General features: G+C 30.5%; 1 protein-coding gene across 4 annotated transcripts in view; it reads left to right on the forward strand.

Annotated features, from left to right (window-relative positions):
• LOC129905316 (protein spire) overlaps positions 1–19,257 on the forward strand; it is a 133,308-nt gene extending 114,051 nt beyond the window's left edge. For 2 of the 4 annotated variants that reach the window (XM_055980768.1, XM_055980769.1), the window contains 7 exons: positions 1,547–1,674; positions 15,565–15,727; positions 16,281–16,334; positions 17,542–18,266; positions 18,329–18,532; positions 18,598–18,890; positions 18,958–19,257. In XM_055980768.1, coding sequence (XP_055836743.1) covers positions 1,547–1,674; positions 15,565–15,727; positions 16,281–16,334; positions 17,542–18,266; positions 18,329–18,532; positions 18,598–18,890; positions 18,958–19,171 — 1,781 coding nt within the window. In that variant the 3' untranslated portion in view covers positions 19,172–19,257. The remainder of the gene's footprint in view (positions 1–1,546; positions 1,675–15,564; positions 15,728–16,280; positions 16,335–17,541; positions 18,267–18,328; positions 18,533–18,597; positions 18,891–18,957) is intronic. The other 2 variants (XM_055980771.1, XM_055980770.1) reach the window with 2 other exon arrangements.
• Positions 19,258–22,800: the final 3,543 nt, after the last annotated feature.

The raw sequence follows: 22,800 nt of genomic DNA on the forward strand, positions 1-22,800 counted from the left end.
TGGAGAGTCTAAAAAAAAGTTTTTACTTAATCGAACCACCACTTAGGCTATAGTTCTTTTTATAGACATACAGAAATGCTACGCCAATTTTTTTACATTCTCTATCATCGTTACATCATGTTTTAATTTTTTTTTAAGTTCTATTTTTTTACACAGAACAAAAAAGGACATCTTTAAATAAAATGATGCTAACTTTAAATCACAACCTCTTAAAACAATTTCCGCTTAAAAGAAGTGGAATCCACTTAAATTCTGTTAATATTAAGGTGAACTTCATTTCAGGGTTAATGTGAATTTTCATCTTCAGAAAACGAAATTTAAAAACATTAGATATAGGCTGATGATAAGTGACCTAACAGTTGCAAGTTTTTTTTTTAATTAAAATGTTTCCACACATAAAAATAAGATGATTTTTCGCTTGAATTAAGAGGATTTCTTTTATCTGCCCATTCAAGAAATTAAGTAACCATGCAGAAATCCGCTTAATTTAATGTGAAATCTGTTTGTTTTTTATCAGTGTAGGAATGACTTTATTTATATGTCGAACTGAACCCAGGCCTATACATATCGTAAATAAAAAAACTAAAGGAAAAACAAACAACAATAACATATGTGTAAAACCACCTACAACTTATAGTAAAGATAGTTAAGTTGTTATTGCTTGTTCTGTTTCAAACTTTTGTTCTCCTATTCTTATTCAAAATATTTAAACAGCTGTATAAGAGGTTCAATCAGTAAATTAAAAATTATCAAGCTTTTAAAAATTAAAAAAAAAAACTTTAACCTAATTGCACAAGTAATTTAATTATTTTTCTTTAAAATACCTTACCCAGCAGTCCTTACTTCATCTTATCGCATAAATCTTTCTTTTTTGTTGTTATCAAACTCCCTTAAGGGTAATACTTAAAAACTAGGTTACAAAATTCATTCCCTCATCGAAAATTGTTGAAAAATAAATTTCTAAAGAAATTCTATACCACAGCAATAGAGTATATCCTGCGGGAAAGTGCAATTAAGGTCTACCAAAACAAAAAAAATTGAAGAAAAAAAATTCAAAAGCCATTTACTTCTTCACTCTCTCTGTATTGGCCATACTGCTCCAAGGAGAAACTAAATTCCCTTCAACTGAAAACAAAACAAAGAAAGAAAAAAAAGTCTAACTTTATGACTTGATAGTTGGTATACATTTACAGACATCCTCCAGCAGCATAATGTGAATGAAGAAGTAAAAAAAAAGACGTAATTATCGTTACATAACCCAGATACAGATAGAGTACCGAAGTAGCTAACTTAGCTCTATAAGAGTATATCTGCAATGGACACATAAATGGAGTCTTTTTTTTGTAACTTTTCTCTCATCTCGAAGGGAAACCAAACAAAAAACTATAAACGTTCAAAACCTCAACAATATTTTTTTTTTCTTCAGTCTTCCTTTATTCACAATTTTTAATTCCAACAACAAACAAAAAAAATTGCATCTATAAAACTAATTAATTCAGATACAATAACTTATGCCGGTTTTTTTGTTTTATCTTTATCATTGCAGTACTTCCACCACCGTCATCGTCGTCATCACAAACCGTGGAGACGCTCAAGAAAGAGGAGCGGTCCGAAGCGCACAGCTCCCCCAGATCGAAGCAGAGGCTAATCAAAGTCGACTTCTCATTGCTCCAGGTAAGCATGCCCATGTCTAAATCATAGTCAGCCTAGCAGATCACAGAGAGTAAAAATTTTTGTCTCATGATTTCGCGCATAACTTTTGTGAAATATTGCAACACATCAACGCTTTTGTTTTTGTAGACAAACTTTGTTGTTGTTGTGTGAAAAGATACAAAAACCGCGAAGTAAATTTTTATAAATAAGTGCACAATATTATGCCTTGAGTCCGTGTGAACCACGTTTAAGATAAATATCACGCAGAGAGAGGGAGAGTATAAGGAATTAATAAATTAAGATTCCTTGGGCACAATATGCGGTGGGACCAGACAATAATAAAATGAATATTGTGCAAGTAGATCCCGGAAGATAAGGCTTCCCCCGTTGATTGAGATGAATAAAAAATGTCTTAAGGGAAATGTGGAGCTTATGTTTGACAATACATAAATTATTTACCTCCAGTACCTATTTTTGTGTATTTATCGTCATGTTGGTAGGTATCCATCATTTCAAGTTGTGGTGATGAAATGCCGCATAAAGAGTAAATAAATAAATAGTTAAAAAGAGGCTTTTCATTAATTTATTTGTGGTAAAAGTTGATGAATTATCTATGACTTTTATGGGAAATGAATTAAATGAGACTTTATTTCATTGTTTTTGTTATTCGTCGTGAGATGTATTCTTTCGGAATTCGACTTCCCCTTTTATTAATGGGTCAGTAAACTTACATGGGAGATATGTATGATCTAACGTTTATATTGTCGAGGCATCATACAGTTTTATTAAATGACCCCCATCGCCTTTAAAGTAAAAGTTAAAACTATAGTTGTAATAAGAAGTCTCGGTAAACTAACGTCGAACGAAAAGGAAAAGTCACATCACATAGCCTGCGGTCGAGCAAATTGCTTCCAACGATACCTCATGTGTCAAATTTCGACAAGTAGATTAAAAGTAATGTTGGAACAGATGAACAAAAATGAAGAAACCCATTTAAAATTTGGTTCAGTTTCTGGTATCGGTTTCTCTAGCACTTAGAATTGTTTAAATTTTTTGTAAAACACTTATCTAGACAAATTCTTCTGTCAATTTAGTTTCCAATTGATAAAACTTCCCGAACCCAAACTTGGAATATTTGATAGGCATTCAAAACAGGCCATAAGTGTTGTTTATGTGTTTTATAGGAGATTCTCTCAAGAACAGAAATAAATGCGCCTTTCCAATAAGCTCTCGGTTCCAGCGTTACCGCTGTGCCACTTTAGTGGCATTATGCCACCTTTTTTCAGCCTGTGCTACCGAGCCACTACCTTTTAGTTTGTGCCACTTTTTTAGAATTCCATTCAATTAAAAGAAAAACATGAAATTCACCACAAATTTCCATGCCTTTTTATGTTTTTTGTTCCTTTCCATTCCCGTGCATGCATTAACTTTGCCACATAGCAGCGCCTGCACTGATAGAGTATTTTCAAAGCTAACTTTAATGAAAAATAAACTCACCAACCGACTTAAAACTGAAACTTGCGAAAATATTTTGGCTTCTTTAAATAAGTAACTGTGATCTTACTGAGTGGAGCCCAAATGAGCTCCTCATAAAAAAATACAGAGAAACAATTACAAAAATATAAAATGTGATACAAATTCGTAACTTTTGTACCTTTATATTAAGTATTATTTATTTAATGGTATTGCAATTGTCAATTTCCTCCCTTAAACTAGTTTTAGAACAAATTTTGTTTTTGAAACATCTATTGAATACCCGGTACCTATTATTTATATATGTATGTATAATATAAAATCTAAAATGAAGTGTTTAGTTTTAATTTTGTAAGTTTGCGTTACAATAAATCATAAAAAAATGTTCGTTTAAATTGTGTGTTTTCATCAATTGTTATGATTTTGGTGAGATGTTTTTTCTCTGAAGACAATTTTCATACAAATATGGTGTTCCTTTATTATTATTTTGATGTGCCACCTTTTTTCTCTGAGTGCCACCTTTTTTGCCACTTTTCAAAAATATCCAGCGGTAACACTGCTCGGTTCTCGATTAAAAGTATGATAAGCGAATCTCTATTCTCAAATCCCTGCGCAGCACAGTGGTCGATTTTGAGTCACTAGGTGGACTTAATTCTTTTTTATGTCTTATTGGCTTTGAATATTATTTTTAATGTGATAACGTCTTACAAATCGATGAACCCTGGTCTCCCGTTCTTCCCGTGCCTGTTAGCAGTTTTTTTCACCTTAGCTGCTATATTCATTATCAATATACAGCTTAAACTATTACACTGGTTTACAAGGGTTTTGTTGCCAAAACAATAATATACTTTTCTGAAGGTTTTCGGTGTCCTGAACTCGAATCCAAAGTTAAAAAAAAATTAATCAGCTCCCGTTTTTGAAATATTACCGTTAGACGATGCAAAAAAACGTTTTTTTGGGTACTTCGGAGCTTATTCTTTTATACAGGGTGTCCCACAGTCACCGCCCCAAACGAAAACCATGGATTCCTGAGGTCATTTTAAGTCGAAAAACTTAAGAGGTAATTTTCTCGTTTTCGTCCCGTTTTCGAGTTACCACGGTTTTTATGATTTTTGTTCTCTTTTCCCTTATCTAGCTTTATCTTTGCCAAACTACGTTTGATTTGAAAAATTTTTTTTACAACCAATCAAGAATTTATTACAGTTTTAGTTTGTCTCAAAACTTTTTTTTCTGCGGACAACCGTTTCTCCACAATTTGGCATCAAACACAATTTTCTTCGTTTTTTAAGTTGTTTTTTACACTTTCATATCATTTAAGTCAAAAAAAACACGTTAATGAGTATTAATTTTTTGTGCTTTTTATTAAAGCCCAGTTTATTTTCATAAAAAAAATAAGTTTTATTTCATAAAAAAGGCTACTGAAAGTAATTAAAAAAAAATAAACAAACTGAGTGAATTAAAAAAAAAATAATTTTTAAATAAAAAATTTATTTAAATGAATTAAAACTTTTTCTGAGCTTTATTTATTTGTTCTTTTCTTAACCACAATAGCTCAGAAAAAGTTTTTAATTCATTTAAATTAATTTTTTATTTAAAAATTATTTTTTTTTTAATTCACTCAGTTTGTTTATTTTTTTTTAATTACTTTCAGTAGCCTTTTTTATGAAATAAAACTTATTTTTTTTTATGAAAATAAACTGGGCTTTAATAAAAAGCACAAAAAATTAATACTCATTAACGTGTTTTTTTGACTTAAATGATATGAAAGTGTAAAAAACAACTTAAAAAACGAAGAAAATTGTGTTTGATGCCAAATTGTGAAGAAACGGTTGTCCGCAAAAAAAAAAGTTTTGAGACAAACTAAAACTGTAATAAATTCTTGATTGGTTGTAAAAAAAATTTTCAAATCAAACGTAGTTTGGCAAAGATAAAGCTAGATAAGGGAAAAGAGAACATAAATCATAAAAACCGTGGTAACTCGAAAACGGGACGAAAACGAGAAAATTACCTCTTAAGTTTTTCGACTTAAAATGACCTCAGGAATCCATGGTTTTCGTTTGGGGCGGTGACTGTGGGACACCCTGTATAAGGAAAATTGTTTGAACATATTTAGTAACGGTTTCTATAAGACCTGTTTTCTATCTTTCAATGCCTGTTTAAATCTTTCTGATGTCTTTTTTATTGCCCGAGATATCTTTAATGGGAAAAAATATTTCTTTTTCCCAAATTTTTGACAGTTTTCGAGCCCTTTTGACCGTTTTTAATTTATATCTTTTTCGTTTTGATAGTTATATTAATCAAATTAACATGAAATATAAATAAAAGCCAGGACTATATTTGTGCAAAATTCCAATCATTTTCATAGTCACATTTTTGAGATAACGGTAAAAAGATGGTCTTTTTTTTGACACGTAATATCTTTTTACATAGAGCATTTATAAATTTGATTTATTTTTATTTTGAAAAGACATAATATAACCTTTCATTTCATATATCACACATAACAGTTCATGCTCTACAAGCTTGACAATCTTGAACAATGTCCTTCCGTAAAAAAAATGGTCACCTTAAAAAGAGCAGATTGGTACCTGAAAGAGACCAAAAAAATAGTTTGCGGCGGTTTTCGGCACTTAATTTTAGCATCAAATTAAAGGTAATGATTCAAACTACAAAATATAAAAAATTCACGATGGCACTCTGCGGCACTTTTTTTTAATCGTCCAAGAAGTAAAAAATAAACATCCGAGAACTATCAAAAAAATGCCTTACAACATTCAGTTAATAGAAATAGAATCCGACTTTTTTTTTTACAAAAAACAAATTGAATTTAAAAATACATACCACTAGCATTTTCTGACATTTTTTTGTTCAACTCAATTGCTCACTTTTATCATAAACTATCACTTTGTAAACACTTGTTAATTCGAGGACGTTAAAATAGAGAGTGAGCAAATCATGAATGATTACATTGAGATGCTTCTCATGAATAAAATAACGGAATCAAAAAATTATTTTTGTTGTTTTTTGTTGTTTAAGAATATTTACTTTCGGCCTAACGGTATTTTGTATGTTGACAACAACTTTTTTTTTCGACTTTTGACCAGCTACGATGTACTGAATCGACCAGTGTGCGCAGGTTTGAAAAACTTTCACGATTTATTTCCCAGCTGCACCTTACACGCATTTTACAAAATTTACCTGCCAGTGAAGATTTGGTCCATTTACGGAAGCAAACCGGTTCCGATTAGTGTAACAGAATGGTTTAAAACGTTCATACACTTAGTTCAATAAGATTGTCTATGTTTGCAACATTAAGTATCTGCTTTCTCAAAAAATACAAATCAATGAACCGATAACAAGCGTTAAAAATGTTGATGATTTAGTGGTTAACCTTACAAATGAATCTTTCAGTCCCGATGAATTAGAATTATTGAATCGTGGTTTGAATTTTTCCATAAAACCATCGTTTACCCCTTTGATTGATGTCATCGCTGACATTGAAGCCGCAATTCAGTTCAAACCATACGAAGTTAAGAAGCAGATAAGGGAACAAGCAGCACCTTTGGTTGTTGAGACTAAACAGACAGCTACCAACAACAAGCTTGACAAAGACACCGTCAAATGGAACAAAGCTCTCAAGGAATTAAAAAAGCGAGATGTGTTCTACATTAAATCCGACAAAGGTAATAAGGTTGTTGTTTTGAGTAAAACCGATTATAATAATCGAATGCTTCAATCGATCACTGAAGACAATTTCACACTCTGTAAAAAATCACCTTTGAATAAAATGATTAAAGATGCAAAATTAATAATTGAACGTCTAAAATCAGTTTTTAATGTGAACACATACACCTTAAAGGAATCAAATCCACAAGTTCCTCTCATGTATGGATTACCGAAAGTCCACAAACCAGGTGATAAAATGAGAAAAATAGTATCTTGTGTAAATTCACCCTTTGCAAAGACAGCAAAGTGGATCGTATCAAAATTGAAACTTTTAGGCGATTTTGAAGGATACTCAGTAAAAAATACTTTTGACTTTGTGGAAAAGGTAAAAAATATTGAGATAGAAGAAGATGAAACTATGATTTCCTTCGACGTTACAGCACTTTTTCCAAGTGTACCTGTAGATTTAGCCTTAGTTTCAATTAAAGAACATCTACAAAAGTTCAACCTACCATCGGAACAAATAGATGCATACATTTTTGCTATTGAAAATTGTATGAAATATAATTGTTTTCAATTTAGAGATAAATTTTATTCGAATGAATTTGGATGTAGCATGGGCAATAGTCTCTCTCCACTAGTAGCTGAAGCTTTTATGACAAAACTAGAAAGAGAGCTTAAAAATGAAGGCTTACTTCCAAGGATCTGGTGGCGTTATGTGGACGATACTTTTGCAATCGTCAAATCATCAGACGTCGACAAGATTTTAACCATAATTAACAGCCGGTATAAAAGCATAAAATTTACTTATGAAGTTGAAAGCAAAAACGATCATACTCTGCCTTTTTTGGATTTAAAAATCACTCGCATCGGACGAAGGATTCAATTTTCAGTTTATAGAAAGTCAACAACTACAGATCGGTACATTACATCCGACTCTTTCTGTACTCAACAAAACAAAACCGCATCTTTTAATTCCATGATTTATCGAATGTGTCGTTTACCACTCTCTACTTTGGATTTTAAATGCGAATATGAACATATAATTCATTTAGCCCAAACAAATGGATTTAAAAAATCTGTCATTGATGCGCTGGTAAAAAAGTTTTCAAACAAAGTGAGAAGAGAAAATATTTCAACCCTTTTCACTCAAACTCAAAATTCAAACAAACATCGAGTTTCTATGTCTTATGTACCAAGCATCACGAATCGACTCAAACACGCATTTAAACAAGCCAATATGAGCATTGTTCACACAAGCAACAACAAATTACGAAATTTATTAGGTTCCACTAAAGATAAAAAACCATTAAACGAAAAAAGTGGCATTTACCAAATTACTTGCCCAGATTGTCAATATAAATACATTGGACAGACGAGACGTGCGGTGAAATGTCGAATCAAAGAACATCGTCGTTATATCGATAAGAGAGATGTCAACAAAGCAGTCGCAGCCCACGCTTTCGATTTGAATCATGATAAACCACATAATATGAAGCCGCTTGAAAATAATTTTAAATTAATCAAAACAGTTCGATATCCCTCTAAACTAGATGCTTATGAATCTGCTTATATTTCTATAACCGACAACCTAATGAACATTGACAATAGCCCAATCGAGTCTTTTTTATTTTCTATTATAAAATAATGTTTTTTGTTTTTGTTTGCATTTTGTTTACATTTTAAATTTCCGAATATGTCAAAAATTTTGTTTAAATTTTCACTTTTTCCTTTTTCTTATTTTCTTCTTTTTTCTGGCTATTTGTTATACTTCTCTTTTTCTTTTGTATTGTATTTGCGTATTTCGCTGAAGATGGTCTGCAAGTTAGACCGAAATGCATTCCCATAATTAATAAAAAACTGACGTTTTAAAATTAAATTTTACTGTGTTGTTTTTTATTTATGATTTATTGCGGTCAATAAGGAACTAAAAAAATACATTAAATTAAAATTAAGTAATAATATTACTTAATGTTGCAATTAATACCTCGGAAATTCTCACAAGATAACTGCATCGCTGTTGGAAGTTTGCTGCTCCATAATGAAAGTAAATATAAAAACCTTCAAAATGTATCTACTTAAAAGCTTATCTTTCGACATTTGCATCATCAAACTTGGAGAAAACAGCATTAGCAGATTATCACTTCCAATATTTATAATGCAAATCAATTTATCATTTTTTACAATTGGTGAATTTCAATAGCAAAAGGGTGAATTTGATTTGCAAAGTCATAATTTGAATAAGAAAAATGGTGCATTTGATTTTAAAATGAGTTAATTATATTTGTAAATGGTTGAACTCTTAAGATACGACTGCAAAATTTTTCTGCAGAAGAAAATGTTGAACATTTTCATGGTGTTTGGCCAGCAGTCTTTCCTGGAATAACCAACAATCTGACCAAAGATTTTTGAAAAAGAATACTTGAATTTACATTTTAATAACGACTTTCAGTAATTCTTCGATTTTTTTATATTAAACGACTAAATCCGAATCTATTTGAACCTAGAAGAACAATCTCAAACATTATTTATAGACTTTTCTTGCCTCGAAGTCTTTTAAATACAAAAATTGACATGTTTTATTATTTGCAGATTTTTTTATTGTGATTCCTATCGATCAGAGAGAAAAAGTAGTCTGGGAAAAATAATTCTTGTTGCATTATTCGAGGTGTCAAAACATCTTAAACAGTTTAAATAATTTATATATTTTCGTTATTAATTTATTTAATTTTTTTTCTTTAAGTTTATCATTAATATTTTTTCTCAAATATTTGCAGTTCATTGTGATGATATTCAGTTGGTTGTGGTCAAGATATAGTTTTAAATTATTTTGGAAAAGAACTTAAAAAATACTAATTATTATTTTTTAAAAATTGTAAAAAAAAAAATGTAAAATAACAAAAACTGAATTAAAAAATGAAAATAAGACTTGAAAGGATTTATAAACGAAAACTGAACACAAAATGAAAGTGAAAGGTAACTAGTGTGATAATTTTGTTATTTGAAACAGTAGACTAGAAAGAAAATAAATTAATACATATTCGTAGTTCTTAAAAATGTATGGAAGACGTCTTGAAAACTTTCAAAAACCTCTGATTTACTTACTAAAACCTATTTAAATAAAAACAAATATTTACTGCACGTTTTAAGTGTGTGATTTGAATGCAAAACACTAATCCTTAAACAAAGTTTGAAGTTATTTACAAAAAAAAAGCGCCCTCTATATTAAAAATGACAAAAATCTATTTTCGACACTTAATCATTAACTCAATTATCAATTACCCATGTTGGCAGTGCCAAAAAAAGGAGACACTAATGGAGATTCATTTTGCAAGGGTCGATAATAATAATACACATCTCTATCCAGGATATATCTAGGGCGTGTTGATGGTGAAATGTTGACAACGAAATATAGAACCAATACTCTTTCACCTGCAAAATGATTAAATTATGCCGAGGAAATTGCGTGTTTTGTATAACACAATGTCACCACTAATAGCTACAAACGATATTTTTTTTTTGCTGGTTAATCATATTATCTTGGTCGATCAATAGAATAAAGGGAAACCTTTATTCAGGAAAGTTATGAAATAATTATATTGTTTTCTATGGTTCGGAAGGTATTGTTTTTATATTTCCTTTTTTGTTTTATAATTTTCTATATCTAACGAGATTGTAGTTTATAGAAGGAAATTTCAAATTGATACAAAAAAAGGGTCACAAGAGGCAAAAAAAAAAAAAGGTCGTCAAAAGAATCAATGCTATTTTAATATCCTTTCCACGTATTTTTATGCTTCGCCTAAAGGAATTTTTGCCTCAAGTTATTTTAGGCTTATAAAGTTTCTATTTATATTTGTATGTGTGTATTGATAAAATTAGAATACACAGGTGGCCTGAATCCTGAGGTGGTTATTTGGAAGATATAAATACATTTCATGCATAATATTATGTGTAGGTACCTACATCAGATGTACGCAACGCATGGATAATATTTGAAATGCCTGAGAGGAATTAAGAGGATGAAAAAGGATAAAGGTTGTTAAATAAAGTAGTTTATTGCTGTGAGCTGTTTGTTTGTTTTTTTTTTTTTTTCTGGAATACATTTCAGACATTTTTTAGTAAAATATGCGTTCATTCAAACGTGACTACAACAAACAAAACTATTCGTAGTTTAAGACAGACCTTTTGCTTTTTTGTTGCTTATATCTTAGCTGGCCGATTTTTAAGAAAATGTTCTTTCTTTCATTATCTTCTTTTAAGGAAAAGTAAACCAAATATCATAAGAGTACTACATCAAAAAAATACCTTTGCACCCAGAACAACTTAACACAATATTTTTAATGAAGTTTAAAAAGTCTTATTATGTTATTTTGGGTCTTAAAACTGAATTGAACCAAGTCAACAAACTTTTAACTTTAACTTTTAACAACTCGCAAAGATAAAATTTATAAAGGTCTGCAAAGACATGAAATCTTAAATTCTGAATTTCTGAAATTTTGAAAATTATTAGTTAATAACACTGGCTTACAGCCAAAATCGACACTCAATCCCACTATTTTTTTCTTACGTACCTTGACCTCAGAGACTCGGAAATCACTTTAAAAAAAATTACAATGGATAGGTTTTCGAGATATGATTTTTCAAAGTTTTTTGTCGTTATTTTTCCCAGCATACATAGTATTCGGGCTAAATCTGGAGTAATAAACGATCAATCTGAACAGAAAAACCGGCACCTGAAAGCTAATTAAATAAGCAAGAAACACTAGAGAAACTTTTCTGCGTCACTCAAGATTTTTAAGTGCAATGTATCAAAACATTTTAAAAAAATCGATTTTTTAAAGGAAATTTTTGCCAAAAAAAAATTTAAAGAAAAAATCAAAATATTTCGAGTCCTCATATTTTTTAATTTTCCATGTGTAGTACACTTTCTGATAAAAATAACAAGATAATTTTCTTCAAAATCTATGGATAAATTGTAATGACCATTTTTATATGACCATTTTTGTAACGATCAATATTTTCGACTCTTTTTGTTAATTTTTGAGTTTTTGCCTCTAACTTGAAAAGCACGTAGAATTTGAAAATTTGTATTAAGAAATTTTTTGTAGATAGTTAAATTTCCTATCGATAGGTAGGTATCCTTTTAAAAATTTTAAAGGGAAAATATTGTAAAAATCTTAAGAAAATATGAATAATTAAAAAAAGTGAAAAAAAAACTATATTTTTGATGTTTTTTTAAAAGTCTATTTTTATCTTTTGAGCATTTATACCTATTGAACATGTAACGGAGAAAAGAAGATACTTTATTTTTCAACATAAAAGTCACAAAAATTGAATACGGCTAAAATTGGATAAAATATAGACTTTCAAAATCTACTGTTTTTGGTCTTTTTGAGCCATTTTTCTTAAAATGGTGTCCAAAATTTTTTTTATTTTTTTGTAAACTAGTGTAATCGAAACCTTAAAAAGTAAGATTATCAAATTTGTTTCTTTCGTATAAATGCAGTAAATTTTATTCATACATTTTATTGTTTCGATGCCAAAAAAAAAAAATAAAACAACAAACTACTTGAAGTTATATAAAATATCACTAGGTCCAGCGTATAAAAAAGTTTCATTATCAATCAGTTTTGTTTGCTAGCCAAAAAACCGCCTTTTAAATAATTTGACAAATTCCAAATATGTATAAAAAGAAATGGAAAGTTGTAACTATTTCTATAATGCATTATTTACAAAGTACCTTGGCAAATGTCAAGGCATTTTCCTACGCTTTGAGTTGTCTTTGGCAAATCAATGAACTTCATCGAAAGTTGTTTTTGATGAATTAGTATGCAATACTTGTACATTTTGAACTCTAGTTTAATGCATGCAAATTCAGAGATAAAAAAGTAAAGAAAAAATCCATGACTTATTGGTTGGCATTTCAACTTAATTTTATACGCATGAACATTACAACTAATAGTCTAAGAGCCGGCAGCATATTTTGGCAGTTTTGATATAACCGAAATTCGAGTATGCACATATCTAGATATGCACCACAGTATGTCAACGGAAAAAGTCTGGCAGTGATCTTTTTCAGCTTTCCCTTGCCAGACGCATCCAAAGTGCAGCAAAAAATCAACTTTTGGCGTTTTGGTATAACCGAATAAATGATACACCAAAAAATCATAAAAAATCCCCTGATTTCGAAACTGTGGGTACCGCAAGTTTCTTTTTCAGCTTTCCCCCCGCCAGACCGCTTTAAAGCATTTTTAAGTGCATTTTTCTAATAAAAAACCTAATTACTTATTTTCTGTTAGGTATAACCGAATGATGGTAACAAATTAATATTCTATGTCTATTCCAGGTCTAGAAAATATAATTTTTAGCCAGCTATTTTTCAGCCTTCCCTCTGCCAGACGCATCCAAAGTGCAGTCAAAAATCAACTTTTGGCGTTTTGCTAGGTATAAACCAAATAAATGATACACCAAAAAATCATAAAAATCCCCTGATTTCAAAAATGTGGGTAACAGAAGTTTTTTTCAGCTTTCGTCCCGCCAGACCGCTTTGAAACATTTTGAAATGCATTTTTCTAATAAAAAACCTAATAGCTTATTTTCTGTTGGGTATAACCGTATGATGGTAACAAACAAAAATTCTATGTCTATTCCCGGTTTAGAAAATATAAGTTTAAGCCAGATATTTTTCAGCCTTCCCTCTGCCAGACGCCCTTAAAGGTTTCCCAAACAGGTTTTTCCATACAAAAAACACCTAGTTTCTGTTTTTTTCTTATAAAATTGAAATAATATTTTTTTGTTTAGAGTAACCATATGATGGCCAATTATTAACTTTCTCTGCCTTTTCCTGATTTAGAAAATATAAGTTTAAGCCAGTTTTGTTTCAGACTACCCTCTGCCAGACGCCCTAAAAGGTATCTCAATAGTACGGGAAAGTTAGATTTTGCTATATGAAAATTAAATTATTTCAAGTTTGTCATTACATTGTTTTTCTGTAGGTTCAACAATACGCGAGTTATGTGAAAAACTAAAATTTTTATTAAAAAAAAAAAAAAAAATGGCGGCCAAATGACTCTTGGTGCGATTGTACAAAATGTGGTTTTAGACTCCTTTGATCCCTGGGTTTATGCTCTTTCGAGCCCTGAAGTCAAAATGCATTTCGGATTTTTTCCCAGACCCCCATATAGCAAAATCTAACTTTCCCGTACTATTGAGATACCTTTTAGGGCGTCTGGCAGAGGGAAGGCTGAAACAAAACTGGCTTAAACTTATATTTTCTAAATCAGGAAAAGGCAGAGAAAGTTAATAATTCGCCATCATATGGTTACTCTAAACAAAAAAATATTAATTCAATTTTATAAGAAAAAAACAGAAACTAGGTGTTTTTTGTATGGAAAAACCTGTTTGGGAAACCTTTAAGGGCGTCTGGCAGAGGGAAGGCTGAAAAATATCTGGCTTAAACTTATATTTTCTAAACCGGGAATAGACATAGAATTTTTGTTTGTTACCATCATACGGTTATACCCAACAGAAAATAAGCTATTAGGTTTTTTATTAGAAAAATGCATTTCAAAATGTTTCAAAGCGGTCTGGCGGGACGAAAGCTGAAAAAAACTTCTGTTACCCACATTTTTGAAATCAGGGGATTTTTATGATTTTTTGGTGTATCATTTATTTGGTTTATACCTAGCAAAACGCCAAAAGTTGATTTTTGACTGCACTTTGGATGCGTCTGGCAGAGGGAAGGCTGAAAAATAGCTGGCTAAAAATTATATTTTCTAGACCTGGAATAGACATAGAATATTAATTTGTTACCATCATTCGGTTATACCTAACAGAAAATAAGTAATTAGGTTTTTTATTAGAAAAATGCACTTAAAAATGCTTTAAAGCGGTCTGGCGGGGGGAAAGCTGAAAAAGAAACTTGCGGTACCCACAGTTTCGAAATCAGGGGATTTTTTATGATTTCTTGGTGTATCATTTATTCGGTTATACCAAAACGCCAAAAGTTGATTTTTTGCTGCACTTTGGATGCGTCTGGCAAGGGAAAGCTGAAAAAGATCACTGCCAGACTTTTTCCGTTGACATACTGTGGTGCATATCTAGATATACGCATACTCGAATTTCGGTTATATCAAAACTGCCAAAATATGCTGCCGGCTCTCGGTCTATAAGAAATTAAAAAAAAAAATAAAAGTGAAATCTCTTTCTACTTTACCGTGGTAGATAATATAATATAATTATTAATCAATCACAATATCACGAATTTATTTTTACATTTTTATTTAAAATTAATCAAAAGGCATCAAACTAATAGTTTTTGGAGGCTTTTTAAGCGGTCTATTAGGCGAAAATTATGTGTTCATTGAATGTTTTCTTCAATAAAGTCATTGGGCCTTTTCTCATGAAACTATTACTGTCTTCTACTTAGTTTATAAAAATTTTTGTAAGCATAGAATAAGTTGAAAGAAAATATTTTGTAAATATTTCACAAAAGATTCTTTAGCCAGCTTGTGTTTATTCCGAATAACGATAACAAATTTAATTAACTTAACACTCATTTTGTTGTTTTCGATTGGAGTGAAAAACTTTTGCAAATGACCTAACACGAATGAAATATTTAATTACAATATCTAAAAATAGCAGTTTATTGTTCCAACTCAATAAACTTTATTTCAATACATATTAACCAAACAACACCAAAAAATATTTTCTCATTTTCCACATTTATTTTGATAAAAGGATATGTATATAACCATAAATTTCTATTTACAGGATGATAATTATTTTGACGATTCGCCAGCATCTGGATCATCGTCTATTATTCATCAGCAAACCTCATCGATTTGTTCACAGCCAAAAATGCCTCCATATCCAATTGGAGGTTATATGCCTGCCACAATTCCACCAGCACCCACCAAAGTTGTGAGACGAACAAGTAAGTTATTATATTTTTTATTAGATTTAAAGATATCCTTGCACAAAAAAAAAATTCGTTTGTTCTTTTTTAAGTTGTTTTTCGTTTAATTTTTTTTTTGTTTTTGTTTAATTTATTTTTTTGGTTTAAAGGTATTTAAGTTGAGTCCTTATTTTGTATTTTGGGGACATGGATATTAAAGATAGGGTGGCATGATGATGAAGATGGTGGTTGATGGTGAAGGCAACAACAAAAAACTAATAATACTCTCATCAATACAAATCAACAAACTTGTAAAAAAAAAACAATAATTCAAACAAAACTAATGAATCTCAACTTCAAGATCTACTTATTATCTACATAAAATATTTATATACATATCTCAAATTTATACATTCAATTCCAAACAGACACTTACCAATAGATTTCTTAAATAGATTTTGTTAGTTATTTTTTAAATTTCAAATAAATCATTCGAAAAAGATACTCTTCTTGTTACGATTTTTTATTTGACTTAAATTCGAAATGTAATAAATATTTTTTCGGAATTTCTTTCCTTGCTTCGTACGCATAGAGGATACAATTACAGAAGACGAATATCACAGATTTTTCGACAACGCACTGGAATGTAAATATTTATATCATGGTTTTTTTATTCGAGTTCGAATATTTTGTTATAACTATTAATATTATTATACTCTCTTCTGCATCCATGCCATATATTCATTGATGATTATCATAAACATATATATTTATATTATTATGTATAATTATTTTTAAAATATTTAATCAAACAATATGCTTTCATTTACATCTAATTGTATAATGCTTGAATTAAAAAAAAAAAGTACTCATACGCCACAGTGAACTTTCGAATTCATACGAATACAAACATTTTAAATGCTCTCTTTTAATGAGATATTTGAAAATAAATAATAAAAGGGCTCATATTTTATAAACGAAAGTGATTCAATTTGCGGGGAGGGACAGTTTAAAAAAAATTGACTTAATTTGAAAAAAAAAAAATAATATTAAAAATCAACGGTTACACCTACAATAACGTTCTTTACCTTTTTGTAAAGCTAAAAACCTCGTATTTCATTGTTAAAATTTAAGATAAAGCTATTTTATGGCATAGTTTTTGAAAAATTAATTCTAAAAATCAAAATTAAAAAAAAAAAAATTTTTTTTCAAAATATTACGTAGGAACTACTAATTTAGTTTTTTTTTTTAATTCGATGCTCTTATTTATCTTTACATCGTGAATCCTTGGGTGGCGGCGGCGGGCGCCCCAGGCATAGTAAGAAAAATTGTCAGGTCAGTTTTCTGTTGTTATCAATTATTTACAAAGTTCTTGACAAGTTATCGAAGTGCTCCATCATTGTCACGATATCATGAGCAAGGATTAATCCAAAAAATGAACCAATATTCTGAGCAAGTGGAAACACCCTTGATATGGCTGTCATTTCCGCATTCCGAAGATGGTTAATACAAATTAGTTCTAAGGCTCAAATTTTTTTTTTGGCTTTAGCAGTAGAATTGCAGAAAAATTGTCTGACTTAAACTTTAAAAAACATAGTTTTGATTTGTTTCCATCTCAAATTGAATCACGTTTCCAAGCAAGCTTTAATTATTAAATTATAAATTTAGCTTCTATGTTGCTTGCGAAATATGTATTTGCTAAGAATAATTTTTTAAATTTTAATAAAATATAATTAATCTTACATTGCATTTGATACCTAACAATACTCATTTTTAATTAAATTTATAACTAAACTTTAATTAAGAAAGTATTAAACATTTATTTTTTTTTTAAATTTCATATCAATTTCTAGCATATGATCTTGCTACACAATGCGAATCACGACGTGCATCGATGCGACGGCACACTATTGTCGGCTGCCAGAGTAATTTAGATGAAACGCATTCAATGCCTGCGTCTCGTCCAGATTCCCGACAGTCTGATGTGCAATCAATCGCCGCTGGCACAGATGGCAACCACAGCAACAGCAATAGCAGCAATAAAATGCAACAGCCACAACATCATCAGGTAAAGTCGATTATCAAAAAAGAACGGCCACAACCGCCTAGTTCTTCTTCTTCTTCGTATACGAAAATGTCAGAAAAACACAAGTCTTCAACACACGATACTGATACTCCTAATAAATTTCAACAGCACAACAATAATTTAGATCAGAGCCCAGGTGGCGTTGGTGGCAGTGGCAGTGGCAGTGGTTTAGGCGGTGGTGGTGGTAGTAGCAGCAGTTGTAGTCGATCATCGTCGATCGGTGCTTGGACCAAATCGTTTCTCGACGAAAAGCATTGGCGCGAACGAGGTGACGATCGGCTATCGCTAACTCTCGAAGAGATTGTACACATCCGCTCTGTGATGACGAAGGCCGAACTGGAAGGTCTTCCGGTGGGAGTGCGTGTTAAGGAGGATGTTGAACGACGGAAAGTGTGCTTTTTGTGCCTGCGAACACGTTTCAGTATTTTCGGGCCATGGGGTATTCAGTGCAAACTTTGCCAAAGAACTGTTTGTTCAAAGTGCTACACTAAGGTAAGCCTTATTTGTCGAAGCTTACTAAAAGCTTTTTCTTAAGTTGCTTTTGTTTGAAATAGATGCGAATACCAACTGAACACTTTCGCAACGTTCCGGTGGTGCTTATATCGCCATCCTTGCTCTCAAGCCCGGCTGGTTCGAGCACACCCTCACCCTCACATCATGCGCACATAAATGCCGCTCATACGTCTACAAGTATCTTGGATGAATCATTTCCTAAATCATTGATTGAGCGATTGCTTCGCTCTGAGTCAGAGCGAAAGGTAAGCTTTTTTGATCACTAAATCTCTTATTTACTTAACTAAGAGAGTTTTTTTCTTCTCTCTAGACTCGTAATTCGGTTGGCAGTGCTCCATCGTCACCAAAACACCTAAGATCAAACATTAGTACTCCAGGTTCGGCTCATGTTACTCATGAAATGACCAAGTCAATGATGACAGCTGCAAATGCTGAATCATCATCGTCAAACGGTGTCGATGGATACAACAAAGAGAATCAACAAAATGGCAGTGCCACAAATAAAAACATTAGCATCATGTCACGCAGCGTCGAAGGACCACGGAGCTTGCCAGTTTCAAGCCCAGCTAGACCTCATTCAAATAGTAGTACCTTGGATAGAAAGTAAGTTTCCAAATGAATGACATACTCTCTTACTGCAAATTAACTCTCTCTTTTCTCTCTTTTGTAGAACCAAATTCACACGCGCATTTACACTCTCTTCATCGGGACACCTTAGTTCCGATCAAAAGGAGAACCTTCGAGGAGAACTAATGGCAGTGTGCAACGACTGTGAAGGTCTTCTGCTTGAGATTATACGATCGTCAAAACAGACAAGATCTTCAGCAAGAAATCGTGCTCTTAAAAATCTCACACTTGATCTATCGCCAGTTTATAAGCGATGAATCAACTTAATTCATTTCTCTTCCAATATTATCTTCAATGTCAATGCGCGAAATCTTCAAATTGTAAATTATTAAAAAAAAACAAACAACCTAAAAAAAATATCGTTAAAGAGAACCCAATGATAAAGAGAGATCATCCAGTTGAATATTATAAATTAATTCCCTTAACCCCTCCGTATAAACTTGTGTAAATATTTAGGCTATTTTCGTCGTCAGGTAAAAAAGAACCGTATGCCGTTTTGAACTCCAATCCGTTTTAGTGTTGAGTAACGAGTATTTCTTATATTAAAATATATTTTTTATAATAATTTTGAAAATTTCAGATAAGTTTTTTTTTGTTTCGTTCACCTATTTTATAACTAAGAGAAACATAGCAAATAATAGAGAGAGAGAGAATATTTCTCTTCTTTTTTTTAAGTGTTTTCAAAGAATAATTTTTTTCGTTTCATAAATTTTGTTTTGATAGAAAAAAAAAGAAACTTTTTATGTTTATTTCAATTTTTCATTTATAATAATTCTTTTTAGATTCATAAATTCAACAAACAAAAGACTCATTAACATACACACACTCATCAAAGAGAAAAAAGAAATTTGAGAGATAGTTTTTTTTACAAATAAAAAAAAAACTTCATTTTCGAACTTCGTTTTATGAACGTTTCTATTATTTCAAAATTAACAAAGAAAAATTATTCAAAAATTATTAAAAAAAAAGCATGATTGTATGATAATTTTGTGTTTATTAAGATGACATTTGTATAATTTTTTCTGTTTAGTGTAAAATTTAAAAAAAACAAAAGAAAAAATAACAAAACTATGTATACGTGGTAATGAAAAAAATTAAGTGTTAAGTGCTTAATTAACTACAACAAATGATTTAAAAAAAAAAAACATAATATTAAAATTAAACAAGAAACAATACAAAAATGTATATAAAATATAGCACATATTTAAAAACAAAAAAAAAACTAATCCAAATTATTATTAAATTTTGTATAGATTATTATTAATATTATTTATATAAAACAAAAACATAAAAAAAAACAAAAAAAAATTAATATTAAACAAAAATTCCTTTAAAATTTAAATTAGTTGTTTTTATTTATTTCAATTTATTTTCCTTTCTTTAGTTTTCATCGGATTTTTTTCTAAAAAAAAATCTTTTTCTTTCAGCCAAAACTTTATCATTTTCTTAGTTTTGAACTACGACCCAATTTTTATCAAGGCTTAAGAGGAACGTGATTTAAACTTTTGCAAGACTTCTATCACCGTTTTAAGGGGACCCTGCTGTTATTTTTACAACCCTCAAAATCTTTTGTTCTCTTTTTGGTCGCAATTGTTCTGTTTGTACAGTCGAAATTTCTTTTAAGTACTTTTCTTTCCAACTGTGCAGAAAAAAAGGGAAAAATAAGTTATGTTTTCAGCTGCGCAAAGCCATCTTTGTAGAGGAAATCGTATAGCAAATTTAAACAAACTTTTATATTTAACTTTAAGTTTTCAACTGTAAAGAATTTCAAGGTTTCTAAAATTCAATTTTTAACCAAAATATACCTTCTTTAAAATTATCAAGAAATGGTGCTTGTACCAAAAGAACCGAAAAGATTTCAATTCATGGTATGTACACCAGTTATCTTAACCATCTTCTGTGGGAAATCTCTCGTTAAAGAGAGATTTTGTAAAGAAGATCAAGAAACCATTTCAAATTGTATCACTGCGTAAAAGGTGTATCATATTCTCTCAAAGTTTCAAAAAATTAACTGGTATCAAGTTATTTTTTGAAACGCACTTTTGAGCATCTTTTTATTTGAAAATGGCACAGCTGCGATGTCCAAAAATTCCAGTTTTCATAAGTCAAGATACAAATTACATATAAAAAAAATGTAACGATTTAACCTTTTAAAGAACAAAATTTCACCCGGAAAATTAAATTCCACTCTTCCCCTTTTGTTCAAGTTCAAAATATTCTCCGTTTATTTTTTCAAGTAGGTGGTAATACGTGAAGTAATCGATAGCTCTTTTCTCACTTAAATTTAAATGGGAAATTAAAAACTAGGCTTGCAATAACGAAAATTTCTAGTTTGAAAGTTTCCACGCGGGAACTCACGAAACTAGCCTTAGTTTGTGTAAAATAGTATACAATTCGGAATTATTACGATCATAAACAGTATTTCTCATTAATGGGGTTAAAGTATCGATTATTGATATCTTTGATGTTGTAAATGTAGCTGATCTATTTTGATGAAAAGCAAGCCAAATTTTCATATGGGATACGAAAATTGGTTCGAGCTAGAAAGAAATTCCAGTATGAGGAATTAATATAGTCTTTTTAGTGGAGTAACTAAAGCTAAAAAAATGGCAATATTAGGGAACCCTGGCGAACAGCTTAGATTTTGATGATCTTTTTTTTAAACTTCGTTAATTAAAAATAATTTAAAGTCTATAGATTAAAAATTGCCGGTGTTGCCGTTTTGATTTTTAAAATTTAATTGAAGATTTTTGTAAACAAAAAAAAAATTTTTTTAATTTGGCTTAAATTTCATAAATAAATTGATGCCAAAAGATTGTCTATGAAATTAAAGGAAATTATCGCTTAAACGATGGAAGATTGTCCCTTACTCCTCTATATTTTTTTTTTTTTCTTTCTTTATAAGGGTGAAAATACATTTTTTTTTGGAATTGAGAAAACAATATTCGAGTTCCTCGGAAAATTCTACATCAGTTTCATATATGATTCTCTATAAAATAGTGAGAACCAAAAAAGGTCTAGCGACATGAAAAAGTATAAACCAAATTCCCAAAAAAAAACAAATTCCCAAAAAAAGAGGTGTGCCTACAGAGGGTTAATTACCTTTGAAAAAAAAATCGTCAAAATCAGAGCTATTCCGCCGGGTTCCCTAATAATTTTCTTTAGTTACTCCACTATTTTTTCTTCAAACTTTATCATTGAAAATGGAAAACAAATGGGAATTAGAGGGAAATTAAACTTAAAGGAAGTTCTACTTAGAAGGAGTTGACTGTATATACAGTAGGGTAAAAGCGGGTGAGATGGCGCACTTTAAATATCTTGTACATTTATTGCTCTAAAAATGTATGAAAAATATTTTTAGCTTTCTTTAAATATTTTAAATCGAAGTAGCCAGTATTCGTTTCTTTGACTGTGATACAAAAAATTAAAAAAAATTTCAAAGCAAATCATGTGATGATTTTTTTCGAATTTTTTTTTTGCTCTTTTTTTTTTGTTCCGATATTTTGTGAGTCGTTGGGATCTTAGATGCCCTTGATACACTTATACATACAAAGGGGGTATAAGTTATGCATTGCATGTGAAATCTGAGCTCTAGTTCAATCTGCTTTTTATGTGTGCTTACGAATAGGAATTATGCGAAAAAAGGTGAAATGGCGCAGTTTTTTGCGGGTGAAATGGCGCATTCTGTACTAAAATTTTTACTTGAGTATAGTGTTAGCATGTGCCATATCACCCTCAAAATATTTTTTTTTAAGTACTCGTAATTCAGGCAAATTGAAATTTTCATTAAAACACACAAATTAGAATGAGGTAGTGTACCTATGTATGTGAACTTTTTAAACGTTTGCATAATTTGTATTTATTGCTTCGTTGACATATAAAATAG

This window comes from Episyrphus balteatus, chromosome 1 (assembly GCF_945859705.1).
Source record: "Episyrphus balteatus chromosome 1, idEpiBalt1.1, whole genome shotgun sequence".
Taxonomy (NCBI): Eukaryota; Metazoa; Arthropoda; class Insecta; order Diptera; family Syrphidae; genus Episyrphus; species Episyrphus balteatus.